Source organism: Clavelina lepadiformis, chromosome 2, assembly GCF_947623445.1.
Source record: "Clavelina lepadiformis chromosome 2, kaClaLepa1.1, whole genome shotgun sequence".
Classification (NCBI taxonomy): Eukaryota; Metazoa; Chordata; class Ascidiacea; order Aplousobranchia; family Clavelinidae; genus Clavelina; species Clavelina lepadiformis.
The window spans coordinates 7,235,962-7,252,681 of NC_135241.1; the positions used below are offsets into that span (position 1 = coordinate 7,235,962).

General features: G+C 35.3%; 3 protein-coding genes across 4 annotated transcripts; 2 read left to right on the forward strand and 1 right to left on the reverse strand.

Annotated features, from left to right (window-relative positions):
• The first annotated feature begins 1,992 nt into the window (after positions 1-1,992).
• LOC143445866 (uncharacterized) lies at positions 1,993-3,712 on the forward strand. The gene is made up of 2 exons (XM_076945228.1): positions 1,993-2,185; positions 2,414-3,712. Exons 1-2 carry the CDS (start codon positions 2,119-2,121, stop codon positions 3,559-3,561), a joined length of 1,215 nt encoding a protein of 404 aa, XP_076801343.1. The 5' UTR covers positions 1,993-2,118; the 3' UTR covers positions 3,562-3,712.
• LOC143445865 (uncharacterized) lies at positions 3,641-10,225 on the reverse strand. 2 transcript variants are annotated; one of them, XM_076945225.1, is made up of 3 exons: positions 8,105-10,225; positions 7,005-7,109; positions 3,641-5,741 (listed from the first exon to the last, which is right to left on the reverse strand). In XM_076945225.1, the coding sequence occupies exons 1-3, from the start codon at positions 8,181-8,183 to the stop codon at positions 3,976-3,978; spliced, it is 1,950 nt and encodes a 649-aa protein (XP_076801340.1). In that variant the 5' UTR covers positions 8,184-10,225; the 3' UTR covers positions 3,641-3,975. The 2 variants fall into 2 exon arrangements, with proteins under 2 accessions (XP_076801340.1, XP_076801342.1); XM_076945227.1 differs by lacking the exon at positions 7,005-7,109 and having other exon boundaries at positions 8,105-10,223.
• A 366-nt stretch (positions 10,226-10,591) lies between these two features.
• On the forward strand, positions 10,592-15,888 carry LOC143446846 (metallophosphoesterase MPPED2-like). The gene is made up of 8 exons (XM_076946682.1): positions 10,592-11,630; positions 11,862-12,018; positions 13,492-13,598; positions 13,840-14,032; positions 14,192-14,317; positions 14,413-14,531; positions 14,591-14,710; positions 14,852-15,888. Exons 2-8 carry the CDS (start codon positions 11,864-11,866, stop codon positions 14,998-15,000), a joined length of 969 nt encoding a protein of 322 aa, XP_076802797.1. The 5' UTR covers positions 10,592-11,630; positions 11,862-11,863; the 3' UTR covers positions 15,001-15,888.
• The last annotated feature ends 832 nt before the right edge of the window (positions 15,889-16,720 follow it).

Genomic DNA, 16,720 nt, shown 5'->3' on the forward strand with positions numbered 1-16,720 from the left:
AGGGCAGATACACGCATACATGATATATCTGCAACACAAAATGTCATCAAAATTGTCAAAATCATGTCAAAAATTTTTTCTTCATAGGAACATGTGAATGAGGCGGCAGGCTTAATCATAATGGATATTACATATTTAACATGGAAAAATATTTCCCTTTCGCAAAGTCAATTCGATTTTGTGCTACCAACAGAAACAAGAAAAAACTGAAATATTTTGGTGTAGCATCTATTGATTACAGATATGTCACAGAATAAGTCGCAGATCATATAACTATGGTGTTTGGGTATAAGGCAGCTCAGCAAACCAAAAATTCCAAAATAAATCATTTTCGGGCAAATCCCTATCTGAATCACTATTTATTTTCCGTTTTATTTTGATTGTTTGGAAATCATTTTTAACACGCTATAATTAGGATGCCTGGTAATTTAGTAGATGTTTGTTAACCAATATCGTATCGTACTACTGTGGGAACGAAAATATATGATGCTCAAGATATCTTTTTAGGTGCTATGTGCCCTAACCCTTTTGTAGAATGCTAAAACAAGAAATTCAAAGTTGAAGGGGATGGGGGCAGCTGTGTATTGGACGGGATCGTCGTCCCCGCAGTTTTTTCTTGCCTTGTGTCTTTTTATCCCCATTTTATATACATTTAGATATAATGATATATTTGTTTGACAGCGAACCTCCACTTCTTTTTGAGGAATACACCACTGGGGGGGATTGGGATGGGATCCATGGCCCCCCTTACAAACGCAACCTTTTTTAGGATATAGGCCTAATTCAACAAAGAGGACATGGCAAACAAAAATTCTTGTTTATTTTAAACTGTAAATGGCGTTACGAAGTATAGCCCAAGTACCACACTGTAGGCTACAGCGATATACTGGAAAAGTAAAAAATTTCAAAACAAAAGGCTTTTGTTGTTTACCACCCTCGCTTTCGTTCACTGCCTTTATAACCAAATTACCGCCTTCAAATAATGAAGAACATATATACGGAATAATAATGTTTTCAATGAACCAATGCCACAGACAGTTGACAAATTGTCTAAACTGACAGTTGACTAAACTTTATAAGTTTATCATATAGGGCATAGGCATTGGTATTCCATGTTTTTTCACTGAACTTGTGCTTGCGATTTGCCACATATTGCGTAAACTTAAGGGGAATCTGAAAGGGACTTCCCCATGGGGAATCTAAGAAAGAAATGACCACTGACCAGTTCCCCATCGTACGGTAGCCTGTAAAGGCCACAACAATTATAATTTGGGTTCCACAAAATATTTATGATCGCCACAAAAATATTTCACGTTAGCGCAAAATATTTATGATCAACACAAAATATATTACGGTAGCCTGTAAAGGCCACAACAATTATAATTTGGGTTCCACAAAATATTTATGATCGCCACAAAAATATTTCACGTTAGCGCAAAATATTTATGATCACCACAAAATATATATTTTTCTCAGCAAAATATTTTAGAAATTCACAATATATATTTTGTCTCCCTCTAAAATTATTTTGTGCTTTCAAATTATTTTGTGCGTTGAAAAAATATTGCGACTTCGAAATATTTTGCGAAGTCGAAATATATTTCGCTGTGAAACTTCCACTACCGCAACAAATATAAATTCGCCGCACAATATTTTAGAATCGCCGCACAATATTTTAGAATCGCCGCACAATATTTTAGAATTCGATCGCAACATTTCACAATGTGTGCTTACTGCATGGTAGGCGTAGTTGATGAGGTCTTCGGGAAAGGAATAAGGTTACCGGTCACAGCCACAAATAGTGAGAGATAGTAAGCTTTTGCAAGCCTTAACAAGCTTAGGTGCAGACTACATTGTAAGGTCTTTTGCAAGTTCAGTATGCAAACAAACTTTCTAGGCCTAGGGCTTGGCTGTATAGGTTAGGCCTACCGAATGTAAGGTATAGGGCTATAGGCTATGTTTTTCTTTTGTCGCGAAAACATTACAATAATTTTTTCTTGTTTACTATAGGACAGGCCAAAGCTGTTCATAACAGCATAAATTTTAACTGACTTTTTCAGAAATTTGTTTTATAAAATGAAGTGTACCTTCTTAGTGTGAAAACTGATCTTCATTGCAATGAATTGTGTTGAGTGCCATAATGAAATACCTGACATTTTTGTGATATGTTCACACTGTGGTCACGGTGAGTAGCGTACCTTTCAAGTGAAGATATAAATATTTTAATGAAAATTTGGCTGTAGACTAACATATTTTTTGTTTTCTTTTTTACACCGACAAGAAATGTTTTACCTAAATCGAATGTGTGTCTGTGTATTATTATTAATAACGAATTATTATTTAGTAAAAAATATATCATACAACGTGCCAAGTCATGTGTCAAAAGTCCACCTGTTGTTTTTATGTTTTGCAGCTACTACTTTGGATCAAGATCAAATAATATCTGAATATTTCCATTCAGGATATGAGTATGGAGAAATTTTACAATTGCTACACAGTCGTCATAACTACGCAATCAGTATGAGAACTTTAAAGAGACGATTGCACAAAATTGGACTGCGAAGAAAATGTGGCTGGAAAAAAGACATCACCGTTTTATTTCAGGCAGAAAAACGTATCGAGGAGTTGTTAGATGGACCCTCTTCTTTTGGTGGATATCGGTCAGTTTGGCACACATTACAAATGGAAGGTTTAAGAGTACCAAGGTTGTATGTAGCTGATGTACTACGTAATATTGATCCGAAAGGGTGTGAGGCTCGAAGAGCTCACCGTTTAAGGCGAAGAGAGTATCACAACCCTGGGCCAAATTATGCATGGCACACAGATGGTTACGACAAGCTGAAACCATTCGGATTTTCTATACATGGTGCAATTGATGGATTTAGTCGAAAAGTGCTGTGGCTTAATGTTACACGATCAAACAAATGTCCACATATTGTCGCTAATATGTATATTAAAGCTGTCACTCACTTCCAAGGCTGTCCGATTGAAGTAGTATCAGATTTGGGTACAGAAAATGGACTGTTGGCAGCAGCGCAGTGCTTTTTTCGAGATAACATTAACTCGCATCGTTATGTACCATCACCCCGAAATCAGCGGATAGAAAGCTGGTGGTCAATATTCTCCAGATTTCGTGCCTGTTGGTGGCGCAACTTTTTTAGTGACCTTGAGTTTCGAGGTATTGTGGATTTCTCCCAAACACTCAGCAAAGAATGCTTGTGGTATTGCTTTTCATGTTTAATTCAAAATGACTTAGATTTTTTCAAGGACCACTGGAATACTCACCGAATAAGAAAATCTCGACATAATGTAATTGCAGGACGGCCAGATTTACTATATTCCATGCCAGAAAGATATGGAGGAATTTCTGGCTTATTAAAAAACGTTGCACCACACAACATTAGTTTGGTATTGGCTGAAATATCACAACCAACTGAAACTGAAGACTATCAAGAATATTTTGATTATGCTACATCTGAACTTGGACAAGGAGTGCCATCTTGTTGCACTGAAGCCTTAGATCTGTATAAAATGCTTATGAATGTAGCCAGAGACCGATAAACGGAACTATTTATTTCTGTGTGAGCAAGTAATGTAAAGTTTATTGCCTATCATTTTAAGTCTATCAACATAAATGTCGTGTTTTGTATTACTTTTGTATTGCATTCATCATAAGCACGATTCTATTACACTGAAAAACTATGTATCGAAATTTTAGCAGATACACTTGAAGAAATACAACTGTAGCTCACAGAAACATTACACTTGAAAAGAATACTGAAAATCTCACAGAAATATATCTACTGTACCACAACAAGCATGCAACATAAATACTGCTAAACACACAAAAAAATTACTAATTACAGGAAAAACTCAGTTTGGCAAGCTTTGTTTATAAACATTAAACAGTGGTCATTACACATTGAAGGCAAGTGAAATAGGTTCAACAACTAAACTAATGTAAAATATAAAATTTTAATGCAGTCCAAATGCTTGAGCATTACATATTGCCGTTAAAAAGATAGACCTAAAATCGTTTTCTTTCTCCATGTGCTTTGTTGGTAGTGTAACAACCCTACCGCATGCTCCAACTACAGGGTAGCAAATACTGTGTTTTGGATTATTTTCCAAACAGTTGTGATCGAACTGCACCGAAATTTGAAGGTCGTTCCCAAATATAGGCCTGTGTTTCTGGCCTGTTAGCCAACCCAACACACCTGCAGGTGTCAAGTCAGGAGGAGTACATGAAATTAAATGACAATCATTCTCGTCGTTAGCCAAGATTTCATGTCCAGTTACATTTAACTTATTGTCCTCTAAATGCATTAAAAAATCCACAAAGTTATCCATTATTTTTTCTTCCACAATTCTTTTCGAGGAATTTTCATCAGAGTGATTGGGAATTAACAGACTTGCAACATAATTTGCATCAACAGCACGCTCAGACGATGTGATAAAAAGAGGTTCAAAAAGCAATGGATTCCTTTGTAATGCTTCAAATATTCCAAACAATTCCAATCCAGATAAAAATTCTTTAAGATAACACAACCGCCTGTTAGTGATGCTGACCATGAGTGTGCGAGTTATGTCAGTAGTATGATCAGCAGACACTAAACCAGTGTACCCATGTTCTAGAATAGTGTCACTATAAGATGGATTTGACGGATCATCTGAAATACGTTGTATAAGTTGCTTTTCGGATTCTGTGAAGTGAATGTGAAGATCAAGCTTTCTAATGTCAATAGAGTTTATTGCTGTTAACATTTTGAACACGTTGGAGGGAAAACAAAATGGAGCGGGCCCACCTTGCACTAAACTTGCAGCAATTATTTCACCGCATGTTTTAAAATAACCATTCTGCACATAAAGCATGGAATCAACTGGACTACCATCAGGACAAAAATGTTCACGAATTAAGCGAACTACAATGGCGAAGAATTCTTTTGCCATTGCACCTGAATCGATACCATTTTCACCTTGAAATTTTACAACCACTCTTTTATTTGCCGAACCTTTAGTGTTCACCTCCCTTTGCCAAAGGGCAAGGTATCTCGCAACAGGTGCACTTCTTCTCACAATAATGTACAGTTGTTCTGCATCATCAATGTTTTTGTTCAAATCAGACAGGACTTCACATATGTTTTCATATTTTTTAATTTGAGACTCATTCTTTTGTGAACTGTCACATTCTTTATTAGCAGTCTTTTGAAGTTCATCGATGCTAAAGCAATCAATAAAATTATGTGGGTCACTAAAAAGTGTGGTCAAGGGAAAATCGGGAAGCAAGTCATCTTCCTGATGTTCTGCTGCATCTTCTTTTTCTTCTTTAACAAGATACAGGAAAATTCTACTGTAATCTTTTCCAATGTTTTCTTTGTACTTAATTATGGTAAATGGTTCATCAGTTCCCGGCAATAGATCAATAATACGACCATCTCTGAATGCAAGATAATAACTTGCCCCATCATCATGACTTTTTGGATAAAATTGTAAGTATTTTTTAACTGCTTTTTCCAAAATTGAGTCAACAGATTCTGTTTTGCCAATGTTTAGTAAAATTGTTTGGTTTCTAATAGGCTTTAATTCAAAATCTTTTCCACCTCTTTCCAGCATTCCTATTTGAACTCCTACTTCATTTGGTTTTGACTTTTTCGTTACCCTTTCTTTCCATTGAGATCCCTTCACAGCTTTGTATTGTCCGAATGACATGACATCACTTTTTCGCTTCAAAGAATGTGTATCTGTCAATATAAATTAGTATTTATTACTATCATGCCCTGCCTCTGCAGCATAAAATCTTCATCGTGCCTTATTGAATAAACATGGTCTGATCGGTTAAGGCGCTGTTATGCTATAATTTCATGAAAATGTGGGACTTTCAACGTAATGGTTAAAAAAGTGTGTTAGACCAATCAGATACCAACATGGCTGGTGTTGTTTTTCAGTGTAGGGATTACCCTAGCAAATGGCGTGTTAAAAACTTGCAGAGCGCATGATTAGGTTGGCCAAAATTGTATGTGGAAATTGATATTTCACTTTTATGGCTCAAAATTGCAGTCTTGGCTTCAACATTCTATTGCAAGAGTTAGAGACAAGTGTTTTTATTAGGTGTTTATGAAGTAACAGCCTAAGGCATACTAAATTGACATATAAAATTTCAGGGGGCCCCCATACGGAACTTTGATTTGTTGCATTTTAGTAATTTGGCTTTATAACAAAATAAACAAAGAAATTCAGCCTTTTTCCAAGCATAAATGGCGCCTTAAAACACATGCTTAACAATTTTGTATATTTTGCTGTGCAAAGTTTTTTTTTAATAAACCCTTCAGTTATATATTGCATCAATTAGCATTATGACCAGATAAACAATTTCTCATTGTCCCAAAAAGATGCTGCATATGTAAGTTATTTCAAATAGCAATAGACAAAACTGCAAAAAAGAAAAAAACTTGCACTGGTAAGCACTGTAACAAAACATATGTAAAGGGCTACATTTTCTTGAAGATGAAGTGCTTTTAAACTCTAACAAATCGTTGCAATACCACTATAGCAGTGGTTCCCAAACTATGGTACACGTACCACTTGTGGTACGCCAGCAACTTATCAAGTTTACACCAAATGATCTTTTATTATGGTCGGCATTATTTTAATTCACATAAATTAGGTAGAGTATGAGCAAATTTCATGCATTATTCCCTACTGAATACTAATTCCTTAGGGTATTGACACATTGGATCGTGAAACAAGCGTTTCTTTGTGACGAAATAGAACGTCATTTATTACTAGGTAATAAATCCTTGAAGTCAGTTTTTATAGTCCTACAATGTAGGTGGTACAAGAACGCTGCATAAACCAAAAAAATGGTAGGCGAGTAGATAAAGTTTGGGAACCACTGCACTATACACTGTCTGTAACTTCCACCCGATTTCGCTATCAACTTATACCCAATTAGAAATCTAATGTAAAATAATTACACACAATTAAATAACTTTAAACTTTCAAACCATTTGAGTTGTTCTCCATCAAGTTGTCATGGCAGTTACTTCTGTTTTCCTTTGAACTAGTCTCATCACAGAAGTTCTGTGTCTCAATACTGGAATGAGGTTTCTCTAAAAAAAGCCATAACTGAAACAAAAACCAGAAACATGCATAGCAACATTTTTCAGTTCTAAACTTTGCAACAGGGCTAATCAATATCGTATCTTAAACTGGTAGATTGCAAATGTTCTGCGCAAGTAAATCCCACATTATTCAAAAATTGGTAAGGTGTTTATCTTTAGCGCTTCTCAAATTAACAAAATGTAAATTAAATTAAGTAAATTTCCCCAGCATTTGTTCAAACCTGCCAAAAACCTTGCCTGTCAAAAATGTCACTAATTTATTAGCTTTGAATCATTACCAGATGACTGATGTTAAAATAAAGCATTATGTCACGGGATTATTTTTATGCACCTGTTTTGTAGAGACCACATTATACACCGTCTTTTCTTTGCATTGTGTTGTTTTTATGCATGTTCACTGTCTGCAGTATTTTACTTGTTTATGTTCTTTTACTTGTTCTTGTACACCTATTTTTATCAAATTTCTTGTGACGTCTGACGTACTTACCCCAAAGGCCTAATTAGTATCGTGTTTTACGTTCCACGTTGATTCCTTCATTGCGTGGAATTTGTTTGGTGTAGTACTGTGCTCGGCTGGGCGACGGTTGTCGGTAGTTACGTTTTGGTTTTAGAGTAAGGTTGATGTTTTTATGAAAGAAAATGCCATTAAACGTTAACAAGGCAAAACCGGCTGAGTGACTAGCCGTTAAGGCGGGAAGATTCCTGGCTAGGGAAAATTTTGGTTACAATTATACCCTTAGTTTCCAATTATCTGAACGAGCCAATTTGACTGGCATCTTTTACTTTAATAGTGACAATCACACATGCGTTCAGAAACCTTTTTATGGTAATATGATTCACAGCTTACAGTTTAATTGAATCATCCAATCAATCAATAATTCTGTTTATCATAAGTAATATGTTACAAAAAACTTTATACTTATTCCATGTATTGCATAGACCTGTCACATGGTATAATGTATTTAAGATTAAACTGAACTTACCTTGCCCACAAAAGCCGCAAAATAAATGTGTTGAAGAGAGTACTTTTCCACAGTTTGTGCAATACATTGTGCAGATCATTAAATATTCTAATGTACTGGAATCTGACAATTTGTCAACAAGTGAAACTGACTATGAGCACTTTTTTATATAAGTAAACTGACGATTATAGTGTAACTATAGTTAAATAATGAACAAACGGGTAACGTCACTAAATACACAAACAAACATCTACTTCATCATAATTATTGTGATGTATCATTGTAATTACTGCTGTGTAGCAGCTGGACTTATCGCTACAATTGCATTGTTTATTTTTCGCCAATAGTTGTGCTGTGCCATAGTTACGATGCTAACTATTACAGTTATAGCACAATAAAACACAATGCTCACTAACATTTAATGAGCAGGAAAAAGTGTCAAACTTTGAGAGCTTAAAACATGCATGATAGCAATAATAGTATTTGTGCAATAACGTGGAAGGTTAACATAGTTCTTCATATTTAGGTCATCTTTAAATAGTTCAAATTAAAAATACGAAATTAGGGGTTCTTAAACTCTTAGAAATGGTGCCAAAAAACTTGTGTCTCTATCCCATTGCAAAATAAAACAAAACAACAAGTTATGTGCGTGTAACTTTCATCATTGGACTGCAATTTGGAAAACAAACCATTGCCAACCGACAGCAATTGAACTTGGTTGTGAAATAATCAACCCAGTAGCGAAACCATCCAGTGAAAAAAATCCAGCTGTCGTTGTCATAGCTCAAAGAGAATTTTTCGTGCCACCTTAAGAACCTTACGTGCACTCCAATTTCATAACCACTGGACTAAATTACTTATACTGGCTACAAATTATACGCAAGTACAATCCTGCTTTATAACTAAGTAACATAGAACATAGTAGTCCCAGCTCTAGTGAAGCTTGTGGCTAGGGGTGGTGATGGCAAGACTACTTCCATGGCAGACGAGTTTAGCCTGGTGTTGGAGGAGAGTGGTACTCACAAATCCTTCTCGCTCTATAAAGACCGCAGATTCAAAAGATTGGGTCACACTGCTGGTACGTTGGTTGATTGTTGTAGAGCGTTGCCAGCAATCCGACTTCGTCCGGATCCTTCCTAAACTACACAAAGATCTTGAGAGGGCTAATCTGGAAACCCTGTCTGAGTTCCATGTTCCCTGGAAGCATGTGAATGCTGAATCACACAGCCCCACAACAGACCTCGACCATTACTTAGTTACTGCTATGGCCAAGCAGAGTGCACTTGGCCTCAAGATGCAATGTGGAAAAGAGTACTGGGAAGACGAGACAGAGAATAGTGAGAGGAGTACAAGGAATCCATCCGGAATTTGAACAAAATCAAAAAAATTTTTTTGCACGTTCCTAGGTATGTCCATAGGCACCTTTTAAACTCCAGTTCTGTTGTGTTACTTGAAAAAAGTCAAAATCACCCCAGTATAGCCCACTGCTATTTTAAGGATGTTTGCTGATGTCACATTTGCAAGAATATTTAACAAAACATGTTCCAAAAACTTGATAAAAATACCCAATCGTGTCGAAGAGTTATAAGAAGAAGCCGGGAAAGGGAAGCTGAGCACACAGCTATTTTGGAGAATTGGTGACAGAAATTACACAACTGCACTTAAAAAAAGTGACAATCATATATTATGTGGGTTTAGTATATATGTGCACAGCCACATGATGCCTTTGTAAAATGAAACCCAACTACTCAAACTATGTCGTCAACTGCAAGGTTGTATACTACACCCTTATTAATTTGGGAAGGCTACAATATCTTTAACTTTTGGTTGAAACGTGTCTATAGCGTTTGGTCCTGTTCCAGGTAACTTTTTATAATGTTCCACCCAGCTTAGGCCTATATACCTAATAGTAATCAAGACAAAAGCCTTCAACATTTTCTTTGCAAGTTTGTTAGCATACTGAACTTGCAAAAGACCTTACAATGTTTAACGTGTAGCCTACACCTAAGCTTGTTAAGGCTTGCAAAAGCTTACTATCTCTCACTATTTGTGGCTGTGACCGGTAACCTTATTCCTTTCCCGAAGACCTCATCACTACGCCTACCATGCGGTAAGCACACATTGTGAAATGTTGCGATCGAATTCTAAAATATTGTGCGGCGATTCTAAAATATTGTGCGGCGAATTTATATTTGTTGCGGTAGTGGAAGTTTCACAGCGAAATATATTTCGACTTCGCAAAATATTTCGAAGTCGCAATATTTTTTCAACGCACAAAATAATTTTAGAGGGAGACAAAATATATATTGTGAATTTCTAAAATATTTTGCTGAGAAAAATATATATTTTGTGGTGATCATAAATATTTTGCGCTAACGTGAAATATTTTTGTGGTGATCATAAATATTTTATGGAACCCAAATTATAATTGTTGTGGCCTTTACAGGCTACCGTACCATCGCTATTCACTAGTAAAATATCCTTTCAATAAAACAATATAAAAATAACCAATTTTTTACCTTAGTTTGGATTTCGTAGATTTTTGTTTGTTGTGTAATTCCGTTTACACTTATTTCATGTGTCTTTGAAAGACATTAAAATTAACCTAAGTTCAGTTTTGAGGATATTCGTTGCCGTTACTTTAGGTTAGGCGAGGCTATAAGTTATAACTTTAATATGGACAGTTGGTGAGCACTTGATACTTATATACGCCTTATGTTACGTCTTATATCAATATGCTATATTTGGCTGTAGTTGTAAACTTTAATTTTTCCGGTTTCAGTGTGAAATAATTGCTTGATAGCCTACTACCATTAGTCTAGTAGTTGTGAAATAGTGACATACACCCCGTTTAATTGTTGCCTGACTGCATGATAAAACTAAAACCTTGCTTTCATGAGCTTGTCCGATTTATTACGTATGTGAAGTCAGTCGAATTTTGTTCAATGGAGAAGGGCGATAATCTTTGTGCCGTTTGGATGAATTATTTTATGCGAAAGAAACAATTATTGGAAGTACTTTATTGGTGAACCTCTGAAGAACTGTGGCTGTATTGATTGGCCGTTAAAACAGTACATGAAAACTGGTAACCTGAGGCAGGCAGATAAATTCTGTTGCAAAGTTACAACGTAACAGAACTATGAGTACTCAGAAATAATAGGACTGGAGAAAGCCACGGAGCCCTAATGGCTTAAAACATGTGAGATTCTAACTATTATGGAACATGATTGTAGAATGGCAATAGCATAGCAAGGTTAGCATGGCCTCCATATTCAGAATACCTTTATGTTGACAGAAAATAAATCTTAACTAATTAATGCTCATCAACAACAACATGCAGATTTTGGTGTGATGACATGCACAGAAGCCTCAATTCTTTGTTTATTTATTATAAATTGGCGTTAAAACAACCGGCCTTTCTTTATTTGTTTATTATAAATCAGCGATAACAAATTTGGTGTGCATGTTGATAAATTTTGTGCATGCAGCTGCCACACTTTCCACCATTGCACTTTGTTAAAGACGAGTGGTTAGCTTAGATGAGTAGGTACGCAAAAAATTGATTTATGCTGTTTAGAGTTTAATTGAAGTTAGAGTTAGATTAAAAGGATGATTTAAATTTTGGTTAGAAGGATGATTTAGATTAGGTTTAGCGTAATATGTGATGAATCTTAGGTAGGTCAGCAAAAAACTTTGTAAAATAGTCCTGAACGTACAATTTTTTGGCAGGGAAATAGTGACAGCCATCAATTTAAAGTAATTGTGTTGTGAATTTTAGACATGCAAGCTATTCGTAAATTGCTAAAGATGGATCATACTACAAAATTTAAAAAGGTTGATACAATTTCTGTTGATCCATTGAGTGAAGATCCAGATGAATTTATTGATCAATTGGTGAAATCTACACAAACCCGTCATCGACACCAAGTGAAACAGTGAGTTTAAGAAGTTCAACAACATTGCTAGTTGCCATAACTTTGTGCATTACATAGGTGCTGAATTATTATGTTACGAGGCGACCATGCCAAATGCCATCTCATGACTGTTATTACAAGGTGGTGGCAATCCTGTTGCTAACAATAGTAAAAATGCTTTTTTCATTAATCTGCATTGGTTATTATCAAAGAATTGGAATTTTAACAAACGTTTTAGGTTTGCTTGGGGCAGTGGTTTGTCCACAAGACAACATTAGCCAGGTGGTGCATCAGTTTAGCCTAGAACTGATTGTTTTGTTATAAATATGATTTTTCCTGGCATGGGCAAACTGTCTTTGCTTAAAGATTACTGAAGTGCACTCGTTGTTGGTGTCAAGCAGACGATATTGCCAAATTTTTACTGTTCCTTGAAACCACCAATTAACACATACATACTAATTGCTTTTTTGATACCATTTTTTCGTATTGACGCCCAACAATCGATAAAGAAATTCTTAGGGCTCAATTTTATTTTTTACACTACGAAATAAACAACACCAATGCCTGTCAAATGCAAAAAAGCAAATGGAAAAGTTATACTATTAATTTCTAAAGGAATGGTCTCTAAAACTTCTGCAAAATTTCTAACCGCAGTGTACAAGAAATCCTCTGAAATGACATCACGTGCGAACTTGAATTGGAGTAACCTAAATCTGGTTACATTACATGCTGAACAGTCTGGAAACATTAAGAGAGAATTTTACATTGAAAATCTATTGCCTAGTCTACATTAAGCATTCAGTTAGGCCACGGTGGGATAATTTTTACAATCTGCCATTATGCCATAACATGCACGATGCACATCCCTTCTTTTCAAAGCAAAATTATCGGGCCAAAAACCAGAGGTGGCTTATAAACCTAAAGTCCGTTCAAAAAATATTTTATGTTGTGAACATCAAATTCATACATCTATAGACCACCATGTACATTGCTGAAAGTATACATCTGTATATACAGTAGAAACCACTTAATATAAAGTATCCTTGGGAATGGCAAAACCTACTTTTATAATGATTTTTCTATTATGTCATGAGAGCTGCTTTCGCTATGAAAACAGGTGTGTAAAAGCTAGTTTCGACAGCAGGGATTCCTCTTGGTGCAAGAATTTTTAAAAAATGCAAAACGAAAAGATAAGGTTAAGACCTGGATTCAGTTTTTACGCACACTTTTGAATTAAAATGGAAGGAAAATGACTATGGTACTGTGCAAAAATAAGTATTGAGTTTATAGGAAGAAAGTCATCATTCACTCCGCTTCAACAAAAACTGTTCTATTAAGCATGTTTTACTCTATGTATATATGTGCAGTGCGTTGTACATATGGCACATTTATGTTAAAAACTATGCAACTTGGTGTGGCATATTTTTTATAACTTTTAAAGAGCCAAGGTTGTTGCTTTATTGAACTAATTTACATTTGAAACTTTTATAACAGAATATCTCCATTACCCTTGGATACTCCAATGAAGGAAGGTCATACGAGGTTTGTTTGCATATCTGATACGCATGGTGAGCATAGAAAACTTGAAAGCCTGCCAAAAGGTAAATTTAAAGTTTAATGAAGAGTTTTTTAATATACCGAATATCATTTATGCATGGATGTGTGAGCAATGTTGAAGCACTCAGCACGGTTGAATTTTTTCTATAAAATTGTTATAAACTGTAAAGCTTTTTAGCCTTATTTAAGGTATGTCGCAAATGAGAATAATAATATGCTTAAACTTTTTAAAGTCATCATACTTGTATGTTACTACTAAATTAACTAGAAGAAACCATGTCTCAGGTGATGTGTTGTTGCACTGTGGCGATTTCACTGATCTGGGCAAACAAAAACAAGTGGAAGATTTCAATGAGTGGATTGGATCTTTTAAAGACTTCAAGCACAAAATCATCATCGGCGGAAATCATGAACTTTCATTTGATCCAAAAATAGTGGCAGAAGTGAGGAGACGTGCATTGGATCGAACTTTTTGTTGGTTAGTTGCCTTTTAAAATGGTTTCAAAGAGATAATTGCTGCTTAATTATATTCTCTGACTATCTTTATTGGACTTTAACCAATGTATTCAAAATTTTATCCTATTAGTCGCAGTAGTACTAATTCTATGTTAATGCATAATTTCTTATTTATATTTAGGTACGAATACATCAATAAAATTCCTCCAGCAATTACTGATGATTGGCCAAAAGTCTTAAGCAATTGTGTTTACCTTCAAGATGCGGAGGTTTCAGTAAATGGAATTCGGATTTATGGATGCCCATGGTTTGTTTAAAACACTTACACATTTGAACCAAGTACAATGTAGTACTGAAGCGGTAATGTGATATTTTGTATCATTTTTCAATGCATGCTTATAGGAATCCAGAATTCGGTGGCTGGGGATTTAATACCAAAAGAGGGGAAGACTTGTTATCGAAATGGAACAAAATACCAGGAGATGGTATTGATATTCTGATGACTCACTGTCCACCTGCTGGTAATACAGTTTCCAAGCTGTTTTGGAAACTTTGCCTTTTCAATTTATCTTGTGCTTAGGTTTCTGCGATCAAGTGGAGCACTATCAGTGGGAAGAAAGGGTTGGTTGTGTTGATCTCATGAATACAGTGCAGTTGCGAGTTCAACCAAAATATCATCTCTTTGGGCATATTCATGAAGGTAAGTTTGCTGGTGTAAACAAAAGGCTAATAATTGTGTAGTGCTGGCTTTTGCACTTCCACATTGGATCAGTTGTATTTGAAAGTTATTGTTTAGGTTTTGATTGCATTAAATTCATTTAGAATGTTTTCATTTTTGTAGCATATGGATATGTGACTGATGGTCAGACGAACTATATTAACTGCAGCTATGTGGATAGGAAGCGTAGACCTTGCAACTTGCCAGTTATTTTTGACTTTCCAAATCCACCTGATGCACCCGAAGGATTAAGCGAACTGATACAGTATTAATCTCAGTCACTTTATTAGAATACTGTAATAAGTGTGCTGATGTATGTGGCTTACTTCATTAATGTCGTCAACATGTCTTCAACTTTCTTCAATTTTGCTATTTTGGCTGATGGTAATTTTTTACCAAGTTGTCTTTCGTAGCCAATCAGTAGCAGCAAAACACATGCTATACGCAATTATTTTTTTAGATAGTTAGTATAAATTAAGGCACATGCGGAGAATGTTATTAATTAGGAGAGTTCATAATTATATTTTGAAAATATCTCTTATGAATATAATAACACAAAATAAATTTTGGTGTTGTTCAAATTGTGTTCAGAAAAGAATCTCAGGTTTGTATTTTATAGCCAGTACTGTACATTTTGATACTTCAAAAAGTTGGTTGCTTTGTAAAATGTTTGTTATGTTTTTGGTTGTGTTTTCAATTTACTTGCTAATAAGTGTGATTTTTATCTGTAATTTATTTGGTATCCTGCAATGTTTCTGCTGTTAATCTTTTCTGCACTTTAGGTCCCTATTTTTAACTTTTGTGTTAATCACGTTAACAAAGGTTTATTTGCTGTCGTTGTGTTATCATTTATTTGGTTCAGATCTCGTTCGAAATTTTTACGTTTTCATATTCTGGGGTAGTCTTTTACGCAGAACTGTGCTTTCAATTAATTCCTACATATAAGATAATGCAATAATTTGCAAATGAGCGTGCCGAAATAGTTAAAAATCTTCCCTTTTATGGAGTTAATGTGTAGCCTCAATGTACAAAGCACTTAACGATGAATAGAGTATCTAACAAATGAGCGACAAGGGCTTATATGGTTACGTTGTTATCCGTGAATTATGTTAAATTTTTTTTATTGTTTAGGTTATTAAATAAACCAGTTTTTGATTGCGCTACCTTGGGTGCCCATAAAAAAGTTATTATAAAAATTACTTATAAATTTCTGTTTCCCCTAATCAAAATTTAGTACCCGAAAAAGCACTGCCAAAGCTCGTGAACGCTACCTAGGTTTACAACAATCCAATCTTTTACAAGTCTTTTACAGACTTTACACCACATGGAAATTTATTTAGGAAAATTCCAGGTGGAGCCGGTATGCACCATGGATATAGAGTTACGGGCAGGGCTGAAGGCAAGTTTACAACTGTAGGAAAATATAAATCTAAAGCTAACATGCTTTTGTTTTTCACCTGAGCGTATGTGCAAAGAGATACAAGAAGAAACAGATTTTGAACTGCCTGTAGACAAGGCTCCGTTCAGAAGTAGTTGCAAACGTTTAAGTTCATGGTGTAAATAAATAAGCTAACACTGGTTTCGTAAAGCTACGTAATTAGTAAGATGCAAAGATATGGCACGCGTAGGTGTAAAATAAACGACACAATTTATCATAAAGATGATTCGAAACGAGGTACAACGTAAAAGATATGGGTCTCAAAATAATACAGGTATACATCGTGCACCCAAACTCAGCCTCAAAAACAGTCAAAGTTTTTTTAGCATATTTTCTTTATAAAACACCACAATCAATATCTAAAAATAACCTATGACTGTAGGATTTAGTCATATAGTTATTATCCTGATACCCTGAGATTCTGCTACATTTTACGGCCCGGGTTAGACGTGTTTATGCTTTTCAAATCAGCAAGATGTAGCCTAATTGCTCATCAAGGCCATCGAATTCTAACCTCGAGACTATATAGTTTTCACTTTCTTGCACAACGCATG